General features: G+C 34.3%; 1 protein-coding gene across 3 annotated transcripts in view; it reads right to left on the bottom strand.

The window, feature by feature from the left end:
* LOC136031305 (protein nervous wreck-like) overlaps positions 1-16,245 on the bottom strand; it is a 121,987-nt gene that overhangs the window by 48,615 nt on the left and 57,127 nt on the right. For all 3 annotated transcript variants that reach the window (XM_065710759.1, XM_065710761.1, XM_065710760.1), the window contains exons 8-9: positions 3,447-3,692; positions 531-608 (exon numbers count right to left, since the gene is read on the bottom strand). In XM_065710759.1, coding sequence (XP_065566831.1) covers positions 531-608; positions 3,447-3,692 — 324 coding nt within the window. The remainder of the gene's footprint in view (positions 1-530; positions 609-3,446; positions 3,693-16,245) is intronic.

The raw sequence follows: 16,245 nt of genomic DNA on the forward strand, positions 1-16,245 counted from the left end.
TTTTTTTTAACAAGGTTAGATTTTTTTATTGTTGTTAATATTTTTTTACGAAAAATATCGTTATTATTAAGGATAGAAAGCAATTACAATGTATGAAAAATATACATTTATGGACATAACAAACCTAGATGTAAAGATATGAAATATTTGTCTCCAAAAAAAACAAACAAAAATAAAATGAAATCAGAAGCTTTCGGACGCCATTGAAAAGAACTAAAGAATTGACGGGGAAGATAAGGCTTAATGAAGAAGGTTCCCCAATAAGAGTCTAACTGAAAGGTATTTCAGAATGACTTCCAGGGGTGAGGAGGGGGGTGAGTTTCCGATTTTAACAAAAATCAATTATTAAAAATTCCACACAACCATAGAAAAGGTTAAATTAGGCTATAATACACTACTGTTGGTAATTCTTTGGTAATTTTGCAAGACAGTGAATATATAAATTCAAGTAAGTTTGAAAATTAACGCTTCAGGTATCTTTGAAGATTAAGACGTAATATGCAGAACGAGGAAAAATTAAAGCAAGTTACCTGACATTTTCTAATTTCGTTCCTAGCTTCCTCAATTTTAGTATCCAAATCTATTCCACTAGCATCACTAGGATCCACCTAAAAATTACGAAAATCACTGGTTTTGTCTTCCAATACTGTGCAAAAAAATAAAACCAATAATGAAAGATAATGATAAAACATTAAAATATCTAATCAACTAAAGCTTGGTAAAAATACTTAGCTTTAATATTTTTTTTAGAAAAGTTCAATGAAGGAGCTAAAATTCAATAAGACTCACACATCGTTTAATCTTTAAGTGTTGTCACACAGGTACAGCATAAGATTTTTCCTAGCGCAACTGAAAGACAGACGAAGGTAAGATATTATTCAGTACCAATTCAATAGAATCAAAAAAGTTTTTCACCAAATCTACAGAATAATTAAGTTGAACAAAGAGTCATAAGACAGATTTTTCATTGAGTTATTACTCCAAAAAGGAATTAAAAGGTTTTAGCCAACTTAGTATGATCTTCTATTTCAATGGCCCAATTTACTCATTCCACTAGTACTACTAAGCAATAAGAATTACAATATAATATAATATAATATAATATATATATATATATATATATATATATTATATATATATATATATATATATATATATATATATATATATATATATATATATATATATATATATATAACTAGCTGTTACGGTGGCGCTTCGCGCCATCCCAACACCTAGTAGGTGGGGGCACTTCATGCCCCCCAAGCCCCCCCCGCGCGCGTAAGTCGTTACGCGCCATATTAGTTACGCGCCATTGTAGTTGTGTCCCTATGTCCCACCTGTGAATATATATATATATATATATATATATATATATATATATATATATATATATATATATATATATATATATATATATATATGTTTTTAACTACGTAAAACTTGCGAATATACAACATTCTTTGCTGTCCCATTGTCTGTGCATATAAATAGATTGTCAGGCTTACCTACTCTTGAACATGCAACATATAATGGTCCATGGGAAAACAATCCGTATTTAGATCTATACCTCATGATTCTAATGCCTGCCCTTGAGCTTTGTCGATGGTGATTGCTAATCGACGATTCCCTGTGTCGCCAACGTCATTTATATATCCCCCTGTGCCCCCCGGCATCCCCATTGTAGTTGTGTCCCTGTGTCCCGGTCGTCATTTATATTCCATGCGTCCCGGTCGTCATTTATATTCTTTGTGTCCCGGTGTCCCGGTCGTCATTTGTGTCCCGGTGTCCGGGTCTGTATATACATTCGTTTTTGAATTGGTCTTTTTTTTAGGTTTTAGTTTTTTACCTTTTTTTTAGTTTTTTTTAGTTATACCTCATGATTCTAATGATTGCCCTTAAGCTTTGTTGATGGTGATTGCTGTGCCCCCCCGGCGTCCCCGTTGTAGTTGTGTCCCTGTGTCCCGGTCGTCATTTATATTCCCTGTGTCCCGGTCGTCATTTGTATCCCGGTGTCCCGGTCTGTATATACATTCGTTTTTGAAATGGTGTATGATGAAATAAATTTTTGTATTTTTCCCTTTTTCTCTTTTTAGTTTTTTTTGGTTTTTACTTTTTTTTAAGTTTTTTTAGTTTTTTCTTTTTTCTTTTTAGTATTTTTTATTTTTATTTTTTTTTAGTTTTGTTTTTCTCCTTTATTTTTCATTTTTTTCCTTTTTTTATTTTTTTTATTTTTTAGTTTTTTTAGTTTTTTAGCTTTTTTAGTTTTTTTATTTGTTTTTAGTTTTTTATTAATTTTTAGTTTTTTTTCTTTTTAGTTTTTTTGTAGTTTTTACCTTTTTTAGTTTTTTTTTTAGTTTTTTTTTTTACTTATGTCCTGGTTGTCATTTATACTCCCTCTGTCCCGGTCGTCATTTTTTATCCCGGTGCTTTGTTGATGGCGATTGCTAATCGAACATTCCTTGTGTCCCGGTCGCTTTCTCTTTGAGTGTCCCGGTCGTCATTTATATTTCCTATGTGCCGGTGTCCCGGTCGCCATTTGTGTCCCGATGTTCCGGTCTGTAATTTCGTCAGTCGAAAACATGACGTCAGTCAACACACAAACATGACGTAACCCGACAGACAGACCCACACATCCACAGACAACTTATTTTTATATATATAGATGTAATATATACAATATATATATATATATATATATATATATATATATATATATATACATAATATACACAATATAATATATCAGTACATTATTATCAACAGAATTACAATATCATCACAGTGTAATAAGCTCGTGTTCAACATGTATAAAATTTTATAAACATTCTTTTGAATTAGCAGTACAGTAGGCAGGGTAAGCACATTTTTTATTGGAGGGATTCCATTGCGAAAATGGTCCCCTTTCTTCTCTTCCCTTTTAGTTTGGGAGGGGTATCGAGCTTGGCACCCTTCCATCTTAGATAAAGCTTTATTTTGAAGTAAAAAAAAAACAAACACTAAATGTTTAATTATGTTTCTCGGATTTAATTCATGATCGGCAATAATGAAATCAAAACATTATTAAGTTATAAACAAAAAGGTCTATCTCGAACGATTTCTTTTATTAAGTCACAGGAGAAAGATATTCCTCTTTGTGCTTTTATTCAGAAGAAGTAGGTCAGGCACTAGTCTTGACTGAGGTAGAGATGTTTCAGTACTTTCAGCACAAATCTGACTTACAGGTAATATAATTTTATATGTTGTATACAAAATTGAAACCACGTCATTATTTTTTAAAGTTTTTTATTTATTTCATCTTTAGAGGAAGAAGCTTTTCATCAAAAGCCGTGATCACAGCATTAAACAAAACTTATAAAACTTTTTATTATGTCGTTTGTTCTGAGCATTAAGTTATCTTAGACAAATTTTGCCAATTTTTTTTTTTTTTTTAACTTGTATCTTACTTTATTTCCAGCTTCTTTAAGGGCGGTTGACGTTTCAATCTTCTGCTGGAGTTTTGATAGCTTTCGTTTTTCCTTAATGAAGCAGGTGACCCATTTTTCCGCTTCTTTCCAGACATCCATTGTACCTGAATCCTTCAAAATCCCTCGTACCGGATCATCTTCCACTGGCTCAAATTCATAGGTGATATGTTGCTTAAGTACAGGATAACATGCCATATAGCAACTGATACTGTGCTCCTTGCTCATCTAAAAAACAGATTACAATTTTGTAAAACTGATAATCACAAAATCAAGTCAACTAAAAAGATTGAACAAAATTTTAGTTACAAAGGCTTCTTATTGAAATTGACATCGAATTATGAAATTGTAGAATTATATCTAATAGAAAAGAGAAACCAAATAGACGACGTGTCCGGTCTGCTTTGACACCGCTGTATCAAGAGAAGTAGAGAAGTAGAAACGGATGATTTAGAAATGAAACTTTAGAGAGACCTTATTTGATTGTAAATTATAAGTTACAGTGCCGATTTTGAGGAGCCAGAGGTAATCGAGGGCCACCTGACACCCATTCAACTCCCCTGTACCTTCGAGAATGCCCCGTAGTCCTAAATAGTATCGGACCAAAATTACATTATGTTATTTAGACCTGAATGATCGAGTCGAATGGTCCAAAAAATGTATCTACATTTTATGTTTTATAAGTATGCATTTTATTAGGAAGGTCTTGCTGACATCAGAGTATTAAGGAGATTTTCCAGCTGTATCATCAGAGGACTCAAAGGGAAGCCCTTGGGCCTGAGCTCGCGTTGGCATAAAACCAACAAAAGGCCAAAGCAAGAGAAAAAATTTGCTGCTCCTGGAGGTTGCGAGGGAGATTAGAAAAGAGATATTTCTTTTAATATGTGAACGGTGGCCCTTAAAAGTTTATGTTAGCTCATTAAAAAAGACACAATTTAATAATTTTTAAGATTCCACATTCTCGAAAGTTTTATTTTGCCTATAGGATAAACTATTTTCTGAACAAAGCTTAAAACAAAGAGATTTATTCCCCGCACTGGGAAACCAATCGATTTACGATTTTGCAATGGATTATCTTCCTCATTAAATTGGAAACTTATTTCAAAGGTGTTACAAGACCGTTAGCCAGACATTGAGAATTCAGATTTCAATTAAATATGAGATTTCAAAATTAGGTTTCTCGATGCCTAACCAACAAAAAAATTTGTTGTCAATTTAAATAAAACTTTTGGATATCATAGTAGCGAAATCAGATTAAAAATCAAGCTTGATTTCACATTAGCTAAAATTAAAGACTGCAACTCATACATACAGTAAACACTTATACAGTAAACTCATACAGTAAACACTGTTTACTGATACATTGCAGTTGAAAAAAGGCATTATTCTCAGCAATGGTACGTATCCCCTTAGTATGGTTTCGAATTAGAATTAATTTAAAAGAATTTCTGTAGCTTTTCAAAGAAAAGTAAAGAGGAGCTGAGTAAAGAGATGACCTTTGACCAAAGATGAGCAGAAACCAAATCAAATAATGTTTCAAGCATAAAACTACCATACATCACAATCAATACACAAATGAAACTCAAAATGAACGGAAATTAAAATAAATAACCGGGTCACACTCAAAATAAGCAGAAACCAAGGGGAGAGGGGATGATAACCCTCATAGTTTCTAAAGAAATTAAATAAAAAAATCTTTTTTCAATTGAAAGTAAGGAGCAACATCAAAATTTAAAACGAACAGAAACCATTACGTATATGAAGGGTTACCCCTCTTCAACACCTCGCTCTTTACGCCAAAGTTTTTCCAGTACTTTAAAAAAGTTTTTATTGTTCTATTTAAACCAATCTTGTGTTTCAGGAGTCATTCTTAAAGAATTGGGACCAAAGTCCCCCGTACCTTCTAAAGACCAGAACATAATTTGCCCTTTATCTAAAATAGTCCTTATTTCGAGTCCTGTGTTTAATTTCCCGTAATATCGAAAACAAGAAAAAAGTCACCATCATTACGAATGTTATCTTAAAAATTAAAAAAAAAAATGAATTTCGATTGACAGTTTAATATATATGCTGATATTCATTCCTGAAAGTCTTAATAATTTCGGATTTTTTGATTTAAAAATGGAAAAAGTATCTAAAATATACTTTGTTTTGAGTAAATTCAAATTATGTTGTAGCCTTTAGAAGACCCAGGGGGCCTCATCCCCACACCCCTTAGTATCAACACGTTATGAGTTTACCTTGGTTATTTATTGTAATTTCTGTTCATTTTGAGACTTATCTATTTATTGATTGTAATGTATGGTAAGCTTACGCTTGAAAAATGATTTGACTTTATTTCTGAAAATGATATTTAAAAATTAATCTCTGTTTGTCTTAAATTTACATAGACTTTTTCATTGGTTAAGAAAATAATATTTGAAATATTTTCAGTTTTTTCTATAAGAATTCAGATTTTGGATTACTATTCATATGTTGGACAAATTTTTTACAATGCTTAATAGCATACACCCTCTTGACATTCTGGATACACATCCTCCTCAACTTTCCCTGAAAAATTTAAACTTAATACCGTATTCTTTTCCAAAGACATGACATCTATGTCATTGAGACCTGGATGCACTTACACCCTTTTGATATAGTTTAATAGTAAGAGCAGAAATAGTAATATTAGTAGCCATGAAAGTTTCAACTTAATACCTTCAGTCATTCCTGAGATATTCCTGAGACGCTTTACTGACCACCAGGATGCACTTAGTGCCTTCTGATTAAGTTTTTAAATACAAATTTTCCCTGAAAGCTTATATTTTATACCCTATTCCAGCCATAAGATATCCCGCCTCAATATCTTGAAAACCTGGTCTATATTGACAACCTATTTTCAACAACCTATTGACAACCTATTTCAACAGTAGCAGTAGGACTAATATTGGTGGCCCCGGAAGTTTCAGCCTACCTCGCCGATTTCAACTAATTTTATGATTTGGTCAAAGAGGCCTTTGTTGATAGTTGCTGTGCAACCTCAGCTTCTAAGACTTCCAAGCGTTTAGTTCCTTGGGTCCTTGGATGACGGTAGCTCTTCTTAAAAGTACAAAAAGAAGTACCCAAGCGTATCTATTACTCCCAGATGTTCTCCAAATTCGGCAAGAATATTAGAAAAATCCAAAAACTTATAAACATAGTTCTTCGTCCCAATTCCAAAAGAAATAACTTGCCAAATAAAATAATTCCTAAGGGGGAACTAGTAACTAATAGTAAGGTCATAACAGACAAATTTTGCATTTATTTTGTATCCATAGGAAAATCAACTTTTGAAGAAAGTTTTATTAGTGCTTCTTCTACCAGTGATTTAAAAAAGTACCTAGGTCCCTCTTGTCAGAAATCGATGGCTTTAGATCCTGTTTCCGAGTTTGAAGTCCAAAGAATAGTCTGTGAGCTAACAGGATCTTCCTCTTGTAAACCTGACCAAAGACCAAGACTTTAAAGTTTATATCCTCTATTCTATCTCCTCATCCGATTCTTGTGCACTTATCATTTATGAATGGAACTTTTCCTAGTGCCCTAAAATCTGCCTGATTATTTGTCCTCAATTAAAGTGGTTCTCGAGATGATCTTTCTAGCTATCGACCAATTTCTTTTTCGTCAGCCTTTAGTAATTTTTTTGTGGAAATGTATGTACTCTAGACTTCTGTCTTGAAAAAAAAAAAACAATTCTCACATTACAATCAGTTTGGTATTCGCCCTAAACACTCAACAGAGCATGCCTGTATGGCCTTGCTGAAGCTCATTCACAAGGCACTTGATGAGGGTAAAATTCCAGCTGCAATTTTCCTTGATGTCAAAAAATGTTAGACAGAATATCACATACTATTCTACTCTCCAAGATCGAACATATAGGGATACGGGGAAATAGTTATCATTGGTTTGAAACGTATTTGAATGAAAGGTCTATCATTATTGACCCTAAGCTTGAAGATCAATTCCGTGTTGATTTTGGTGTCCCTCAAGGGACTATCCTAGGATCTATTTCTACCACTATTTCCACCACTAATGGTGATATAACTTGTCCCCCTGATAGACATATTCGATTCCTGAGTATTTTCTTGGATGAAAATCATTATTTTAAACATTACTGTGCTCTTGTCAAACTTAAGCTCTCCAGAAATCTGGGAGTTCTTCAGAAGCTTCGTCATTGTATTCCTGGTTCAATAATTAAGATCCTTCATCACTCTGTCATTCAACCTTATATGTACTGTTGTCCAACATTATGGCTATCAACATTCTCTTCTTTTAGCTTCCCTGTTTTCCACATACATATTAAATTAGTATCGGAGGTGACAGGCCAGCTTATTATTAATTTATTGAATGGTCAATGCACATACATCTTTCTTTCCTCTTGCTTTATTTTTAAGTATTTTCATTGAATCCTCCCTAACTTCTTCAAACAATTATATCTTTTAAATTCTATTGGATATTTTCACTCATAAAACTAAAAGCATAAGATCAGGTTTTAATCCAGTTTTATGTTGTGCCTCCCTTTGGAATTCCCTACACATTATTACTCGGCTATGTCATTCTTATGGACAATTTAAAAAAAAGAGCTAACTGTCCACTACTTAAATAGCGACGAAGACCACACTGGCTTTCCATCACAAACACCTAAAACAAGAAGAACAATAGGGAATTTCTCGAGTCAGTCGGAAACAAATTAGAATGAATACTTTGGCCCTATGTCCAAGGGCCGTCCTCAGAAATACGAAAATATATAAGAAGAAAAAACTTAAAATAGGATAAAATCAATGAAACTAAAATGAAAAATTTTTCAAAACAGTCTCAGAATCCTTACCTCAGCGAAGTTCAACCAGGACTAATAAACTAATTGAAACAAGGCAAAATGAAACAAGGCAATTCATTGAAATAATAAAAAATGATTTAAAAACATGTTTTCAATGTCAACCTTGCTTTTTTGCTGCTGATCTCATAGGTATATTTGTGACAGGTTCTGTATTAATATCTCTTGATTTCTTATAATATTTCGCAAGGTCATTTTTAATTAAATTTTATGCATAGATGATTTAGTGAATATTCTCCCAAGTCCCTATTTAAGGCTGGACGGACTCGCAAAGAATCTTCCTATACCTCCCATGTTAAACATTTGGAGTTTGCCTGACGTTCCTGAATTAGTGATTTTGGCGGTTTTTATGTCAATAGAAGTAAAAAAATCTGGTGAATATTTTGGCATAATCAAATCTTAAAGCCGACAATTATTTTTTTTATAATTCCAAAATAATTATAAAACCTGTTTCGGGTTTGCATTCTAGATTGCTATGCTTGACATTGTTGTTGTGGGGTATCAAAAAATAGAGCAAAAAATTTTCTATTCATCAATAAGAAGCTTTTTTCTATAATATATACCTCCTGGATGCAGTCCCTTCAAATACTTTACATATTTGTGTTCCGAAATCAAAATTTCCCCTCAGAAGGTTAGATTGAGCTGTAATCGGAGCATCTAAGAATGCAAAAATTACACCAAGGGGCTAACCACTCGGATTGTTCAGGAGCGATTCAGTCAAGCATTATTTAGTTCTAACCTGTTTAAACAGAGTCTTAGAGAAGAAGTAAGGTGCAGACACCAAACTGCCGGTTAATGAATATATAAGAAAATTGTATTGTATAAATAATTAAGGATAAGCTGCGTCTAATCCTAGAGATAAATTGAACACAGCACAAGGGCCGAATAAGAAGCAATGGTTTTATTTTAAAAAGATTGATCTATCGTTTTGGTTTAATTAAAATAAATTCAGGACAAATTTATGTATTGTAGTATAAGTACAATTTTGCATAATCTTCGTACTGAAATAAGAATTAAAAATATATAAAACAAGCTAATTAATAACTAATGAATGAAACAAAATAACTAATGAACGAAACAAAATGTCCCCAGAATATTTAAATTTGTTATAGCAAAACCCGAGTCTTGCTGTAGAACTACCAAAGCAAACTACAAAAGCAGTCAATGACCAGTCTCAAGTCCAAGGCCTTTCCAAGAAACAATCCCACCCCTTGGTAAATAAACCCCAATAAAAATTACCCATACTTAAGCAGTCAAATGACCAGTCTCAAGTCCAAGGCCTTTCCAAGAAACAATTCAACCCTTTAGTAAGTGAACCCCGATAAAAATGGTCAAAACCCTAATAAAGTTCTTATATAGTTCTTGTTATTGACCACAGTAACATGGGAAAAAAAAGAAATATACGAGGGCTCCATTTGCCAAATGTGCAGGCCCATCGTGAAAAGTTGAAATTAAATTATCGGGCTAGAGGCAGATCACGTTTACCAAAATATATGTTAGAAGACTTAACGGATGCTTCGGTTCACGACGAATCAAGTTCCGAAGGAATTGGAACAAATTCCCCTTTTGTGTTGAAACTTATCACTTCTGGAAGAAATTTGGGGTCAGACTTTCTAAAAGGCTCACGCTGGATTGTGGATCTGCCTTACCTTTTTGAGAATTATGAAAAGCTCGTGATTCGCCACATGTAAGTTTTTTCTTTGTCTTTCATTTTACGTCATTGATTTACTGCTATCAAAATTATTAGGATGGGGAATTATTCTGAGTTGCAATTAATACAACTTGTACCTTATTAATTCTTGATAATTGTCTTTTCTGCTATAGAGAAAGAATGTTCGATAACTTTTAAAGATATTTTCATCCCAAAACAGAAAGTTAAGAAAGTAACACCATCAGATTCAGCGTATCACAGAACCTTATTGTACAAGTTTCAAGCTCCTATCTACAAGAATGTAGAATTTTGTATATTTTGCCAAAACACAAATCCCAGATGCGTGTTTATTTATTTAATTCTTTTTTCCAAGGGTGATTGTACCGACCCAGTGGTCTTAAAATTTTGCGAGAGGGCTCATTCAAATGGAAATGAAAAGTTCTAGCGCCATCAAAATCCTGATATAGCCATTTTATTCAGCATAGTTGAAAAACCTTATAACTATGTCTTTCAGGACGACTTACTCCCCCAAAGTCCCCATGGGAGAAGCTGCAAGTTAAAAACTTTGACCAGTGTTTGCACATAGTAATGATTATTAGGAAGTGTACAAACGTTTTCAGTGGGATTTTTTGGTTGGAAGGAGGGGTTGAGAAGAGGAGGTTATGTTGGGGAAACTTTCCATGGAGGAATTTGTCATGGGGAGGAAAATTTTCCATGAATGGTAGGGGGCAGGATTTTCTAGCATGATTTAAAAAAACAATGAAAAAATAAATATGAAAAAGTGTTTTCAACTGAAAGTAAGGACCAGCGGTAAAACTTAAAAAGAACAAAAAATATTACACATATAAGGGGTTCATTTCCTCCTAATCTCTCACTCTTTACGCTAAAGTGTTTTTCAGTAATTTCAATTATTTATTCTACGGCCTTTGTGATTCAGGGGTCATTCTTAAGGATTTAGGACAAAATTTAAGCTTTAGTGTAATGAGCGAGGTATTGACAAGTGGGCGAGCCCCCCTTATATACGTAATAGATACCTGCAAATATAGAAGTTCGTTAGGTAAGCTAATTCGTAAGTTACGTATATTTTTACTAATGAAAACAATCGTAAAAAACTAAAAGCTCTAGTTGCCCTTTTAAGTAGCAAAAAATTGGAGAGCAGCTGGGCCTCCTTCTCCGCTCATTTTTCTCAAAATCGTTCGATCAAAATTATGAGAAAGCCGTTTAGCCAAAAAAATAAAAATTCAAATTTCGTTTTAATTATTCATCTGCGCAGAGCCGAAATCAAAACATGGATTAACTAAAAAAACATTCAGAAATTAAATAAAAAACGATTTTTTTTAAATGAAAGGAAGGAGTAACATTAAAACTTAAAACGAACAGAAATTACCCAGTATATGAAAGGGGCTGTTCCCTCCTCAACGCCCCGCTCTTTACGCTAAAGTTTTTACAGTATAAAACAGTAGATCTTTTAAATTATATTTTTGGTAAAAAATAAGGAGAGGGGCACATTTGAAGGAAGGCCTAAAAATTCAGAAAAGAACTTAAAACAACCATAAGTAGCTACTTATACTATTCCTAAGAGTGAATGCTTCGCTATACCCCACCCCTCTCCCCTCTTTAAGCGACAGTTTATAGCCCATTATATATTTCCCCATTACATTTTGAAATAGCCCCACTTTTTACTTCTGTATTAATTTATGACGATAGCTAATCAATCGGCGGAAAAAATGAGTCGCGCTATTCTGAAATAAATAAAAAAAAACGAGTTTTTTTAACTGAAAGTAAGGAGCAACATTAAAACTTAAAACGAACAGAAATTACTCCGTATATGATAGGGGCTTTTCCCTTCTCAACGCCTTGCTTTCTACGCTAAAGTTTGACTCTGTCTCACAACTCTCCATTTAAAAAAAAAAAAATTGCCAATTTGAAAAATAAAAAAAATATACTATGACGTTTAGGGGTGTTTCCCCTTATTTTCCAAACTCGTAACTCGAAGAAGAGGGGGATATGTTGGGGGAACGTTCCTTGGAGGAATTTGTCATGGGGGAAGAAAATTTTCATGAAGGGAGCCCAGGATTTTCTAATATTATTTAAAAAAAAATAATGAAAAAATAAATATGAAAAAGCTTTTTTCAACTGAAAGTAAGGAGAAGCATTAAAACTTTAAAACGAACAGAAATTATTAAGCATACGATAGGCTCACCTCCTCCTAATACCTCGCTCTTTACGCTAAAGTATTTTTAGTAATTTCAACTATTTATTCTACGGCTTTTGTGATTCAGGGGTCATTCTTAAGAAATTGGGACAAAATTTAAGCTTTAATGTAAAGAGCGAGGTACTAACGAGGGGGTGAGCCCCTTCGTATACGTAATAAAAAAATGAGAATACAGAAGTTAGTTACGTAAGCTAATTTGTAAGTTACGTATATCTTTTACTAATAAAAAGATTCGTAAAAAATTAAAATTTTTAGTTGCCTTTTTAAGTAACCAAAAAATCGGACGGCAACTAGGCATCCTCCCCCGCTCCATTTTTTCTCAAAATAATTCGATCAAAACTATGAGAAAGCCCTTTAGACAAAAAAATAAATATTAAAATTTCGGTTTAATTATTCATCTGCGGAGAGCCAAAATCAAAACATGCATTGATTCAAAAACGTTCAGAAATTAAATAAAAAAAACAACAGTTTTTTTAACAGAAGTAAGGAGCGACATTAAAACTTAAAACGAACAGAAATTACTTCGTATATGAAAGGGGCTGCTTCCTCATCAACGCCCCGCTCTTTACGCTAAATTTTTTACTGTTTTAAAAAGTAGAGTTAAGAGAAAGAGTCAAACTTTAGCGTAAAGAGTGGGGCGTTGAGGAGGAAACAGCCTCTTTCATATACGGGATAATTTCTGTTCGTTCTAAATTTTAATGTTGCTTCTTACTTTCATTTAAAATGCTTGTTTTTTTTATCTAATCATTAAAAAGTACGGATAAAGGTTCTGAAAGAATGTCTGCAAAGGCTTTAAAGGATTTGAGAAATAAACTAGCTAATTTGATCCTCCTAACTCATAAAAGCATATTGGTATTTTTAATCGTACTAATAAGAACTTTGTGAATTACTCGAATAAAAATTTAAATGATAGTTGAGATGCAACTGAATTTGGGGCACGGATTTTTACTTTGAATTTGATTTTAGGGAGTCAAGTGAGACTTAATTTTTCTTGGAATTTGGCTAGTAATTTCCGTTGGAATTTGGTAAATCGACACGGGTCTGTTTAGAGGGCATTTCCTGTCATGCTCCAAAGGATTTTGTAAAGTTTTAAAATACTTGGCTTTCCTGATTGGTAGTTCCAGGACAGTTTTTGGCTTGGTTACATACATAAATAAAATTGGGTGGTTTAATCTGACAATGAAATACAACAAACTTTCGGTTAGATCGTATAATTTCCACTTCTCGCCCATTTCTAGCTACATTTTATATTTTATTTCATATTTTAATTACCCTACATCGCTCACTACTCTACATACTACCTATCCTTTTTGAAGCTACAGCACTTTCCTTTCTACCAAAACAATAAAATCGCTACTTTACTATTTTACTTCCTCACAACCAATTAGCATTTTATTTACAGGTGCCAAGACATCAATTTGGTTTCAAATATGATGTTTTCTAAAGAACATAGAGCTGGATTGCGCTCAAGACTCATCTTCAAATGCGAATCATGTCATGAGGAAGCCACAATTCACACAGAAAAACCCCTTGCTCCTAGAAGGCTTAAAAAAAAAAAGACTCAACGAAAACCGTAGTCAAAAAACGGAAAAGGACTGATTTTGATAGTGTGAATACTATCAGAAAGAAACACAAAACAGAAACAGGAACAGTAAGTGTCAACAAAGAGGTAGTGGTTGGTGCAATAAATGGTGGAATGACTCACGCCCAGGATCAAGAACTTTTCTCTACCATTGGAATAAATACCCCGTCTCAAAAAGTCTTTACGAAATTTGAGAAAGAAATTTGCGTAGAATTAGAAAAAGTTCTCTATGACTATCTTATCGAAAATGGGAAAACCGGGCGAAGGATGGCACTGGAAGCAGGTGAGAAAATTCACCCAAATGGAGCTGTAGAGACATGTGTTATAGTTGATGGAAGCTGGTGTACACGTAGTTATGGGAATATCGTGCACTCTCAGGCTGTGGAGTGGTGATAGGTTTCTATTCGAAGAAACTCTTAAATCTAGGAATTAGGAACAAATATTGCTGTACTTGCGTGAAATACAGGCATCAAGTAAATAGATCTGTTCCTGAACATACATGTTTTATGAACTGGCAGGGGCCCAGTACAGGTATGGAGTCAGATATATTAGTTGACGCATTCCGAATAGCAACATCCATGCACAATCTAAGATATACTCGATTTGTTGCCGACGGCGATTCAAGTACCCATTCTGAAATTATAGCAAGGGTACCATATGGCAGAAATGTAGAAAAAATTGAGTGTGCTAATCATGCGTGCAAATGCTTGAAAAACAGACTATAGAAGAAGCAGCATGAAAATGCCGAATGCAGAAGATTTCTTAGTGCCGCAATAATAAAGAAAATGTGTGATTTTGCCAGAAATGCAATTGTATGTGCCACCACAGAGAAGAAAAGCGTGAAGGATCTCATCAGTGCGCTGAAGGCAATTCCTCTACATTTTTTCTGTGGTGACCATAGATTTTGTCCTACACGCTGCTCGTTCTCCGGGAAAGTTCTACAGGTCAATCCTGAAGACACCCCTAGCAACATCTTTCTCAGCCATGTGTATTCAGCCTTTGATACGCTGACCAGAAGGGCTCGGGAAATCACACGAGCAACCTGGCAGAATATTTTATGAGCATAGTTGCAAGGCTTATAGGTGGCAAAAACATCATGGTTAGCCAAAGTGCGCGATATACCACCCGTGTTAAAGCAGCAGGAATCCGATTTACGAAAGGTCACTCAGCTCGCCTTAAAATATTTCGAAGAACTGTAGGATCTACACCAAGTAGGCAGTTGAAAAAACTTGCACAACAGCGGGCCATGACTACTGCTCGACGTAAAAAACTGTCTGCTAAAAAGCGGCTTTTCACTAATGCTTCCACAAAACTCCCTTCAAAAGAAATCAGGGAGCCAACCGGAGCAGACAAAAACTACGGCTCGAACGCAACTGCTCCGGATCTTGATTGCAGTGCGCTCGAAATTGCAAAAACAGATTTTTTGACTCGTCTCCAATGTACTGCAACAGATATCCTCAGTATCGAAAAAGCCACTAGGCTTCAGAGAAATTCTATCGATAATAGCTGGATAGAATACAGAAAAAACAGAATTACAGCTTCCGTAGCTGGTGCTGTTTGTAAAAGGCGGTTGAAGACTGTAGGCTCATTAGTTCGGCAGCTGCTGTATCCCAGAAACCGCCAAACAAAGGCAATGGAGCATGGTCAGATGTATGAGCCTGTAGCTATTGCAGCTTTTGCAAAGAAAATGGGTTGCATTGTGAACTCTGCTGGGCTTTTCATTCACAAGGAATATGGGTTTCTAGGGGCCAGTCCGGACGGGATAGCAATTTTTCCTTCGGGTGAGAAGGCTCTTTTGGAGGTGAAGTGCCCTTTGACAGCAAAAGGGCTTACACTGGAAGAGTGGATAGCGCTTAAAAAAAATACATGTCTAGAAAAGAAAGTTAATAGTGAAATAAAGCTGAAAAGAACACATGACTACTATTACCAAGTTCAAATGCAATTGGAATGTTGTGACATTGATTTTGTATACTTTGTAATATTTTTAGGGGAAGAGGAATTATATTATGAAAAGATTGGTCGTGAACGTGAATTCTGGTCTAACAAAATGCTGCCAAATCTACAAAAAATTTATTTTGAGGCACTGTTACCAGAAATTGTCGACGGAAGGTTGCCAAGAAGTATGGAGATACGAGAACCGTTTATATAAATCCAACTGTGCTAGGTATGGGTAGTTATCATGTGTCATTACAGTCTTATCCGAATACAAATTCAGATATACAAATACTCAAGCAACAATCGAACTTTAGAATATTTTTTAATGAACCCGTATGGATAAGCTAAATAAAAAAAAACAAGTTTTTTTTTAACTGAAAGTAAGGAGCGACATTAAAACTTAAACGATCAGAAATCACTTCGTATATGAAAGGGGCTGCTCCCTCCTCAACGCCCCGCTTTTTACGCTAAAGTTTTTTACTGTTTTAAAAAGTAGAATTGAGAGAAAGAGTAAAACTTTAGCGTAAAGAGCGGGGCGTTGAGGAG

The sequence above is a fragment of the Artemia franciscana genome, chromosome 9 (assembly GCF_032884065.1).
Source record: "Artemia franciscana chromosome 9, ASM3288406v1, whole genome shotgun sequence".
Classification (NCBI taxonomy): Eukaryota; Metazoa; Arthropoda; class Branchiopoda; order Anostraca; family Artemiidae; genus Artemia; species Artemia franciscana.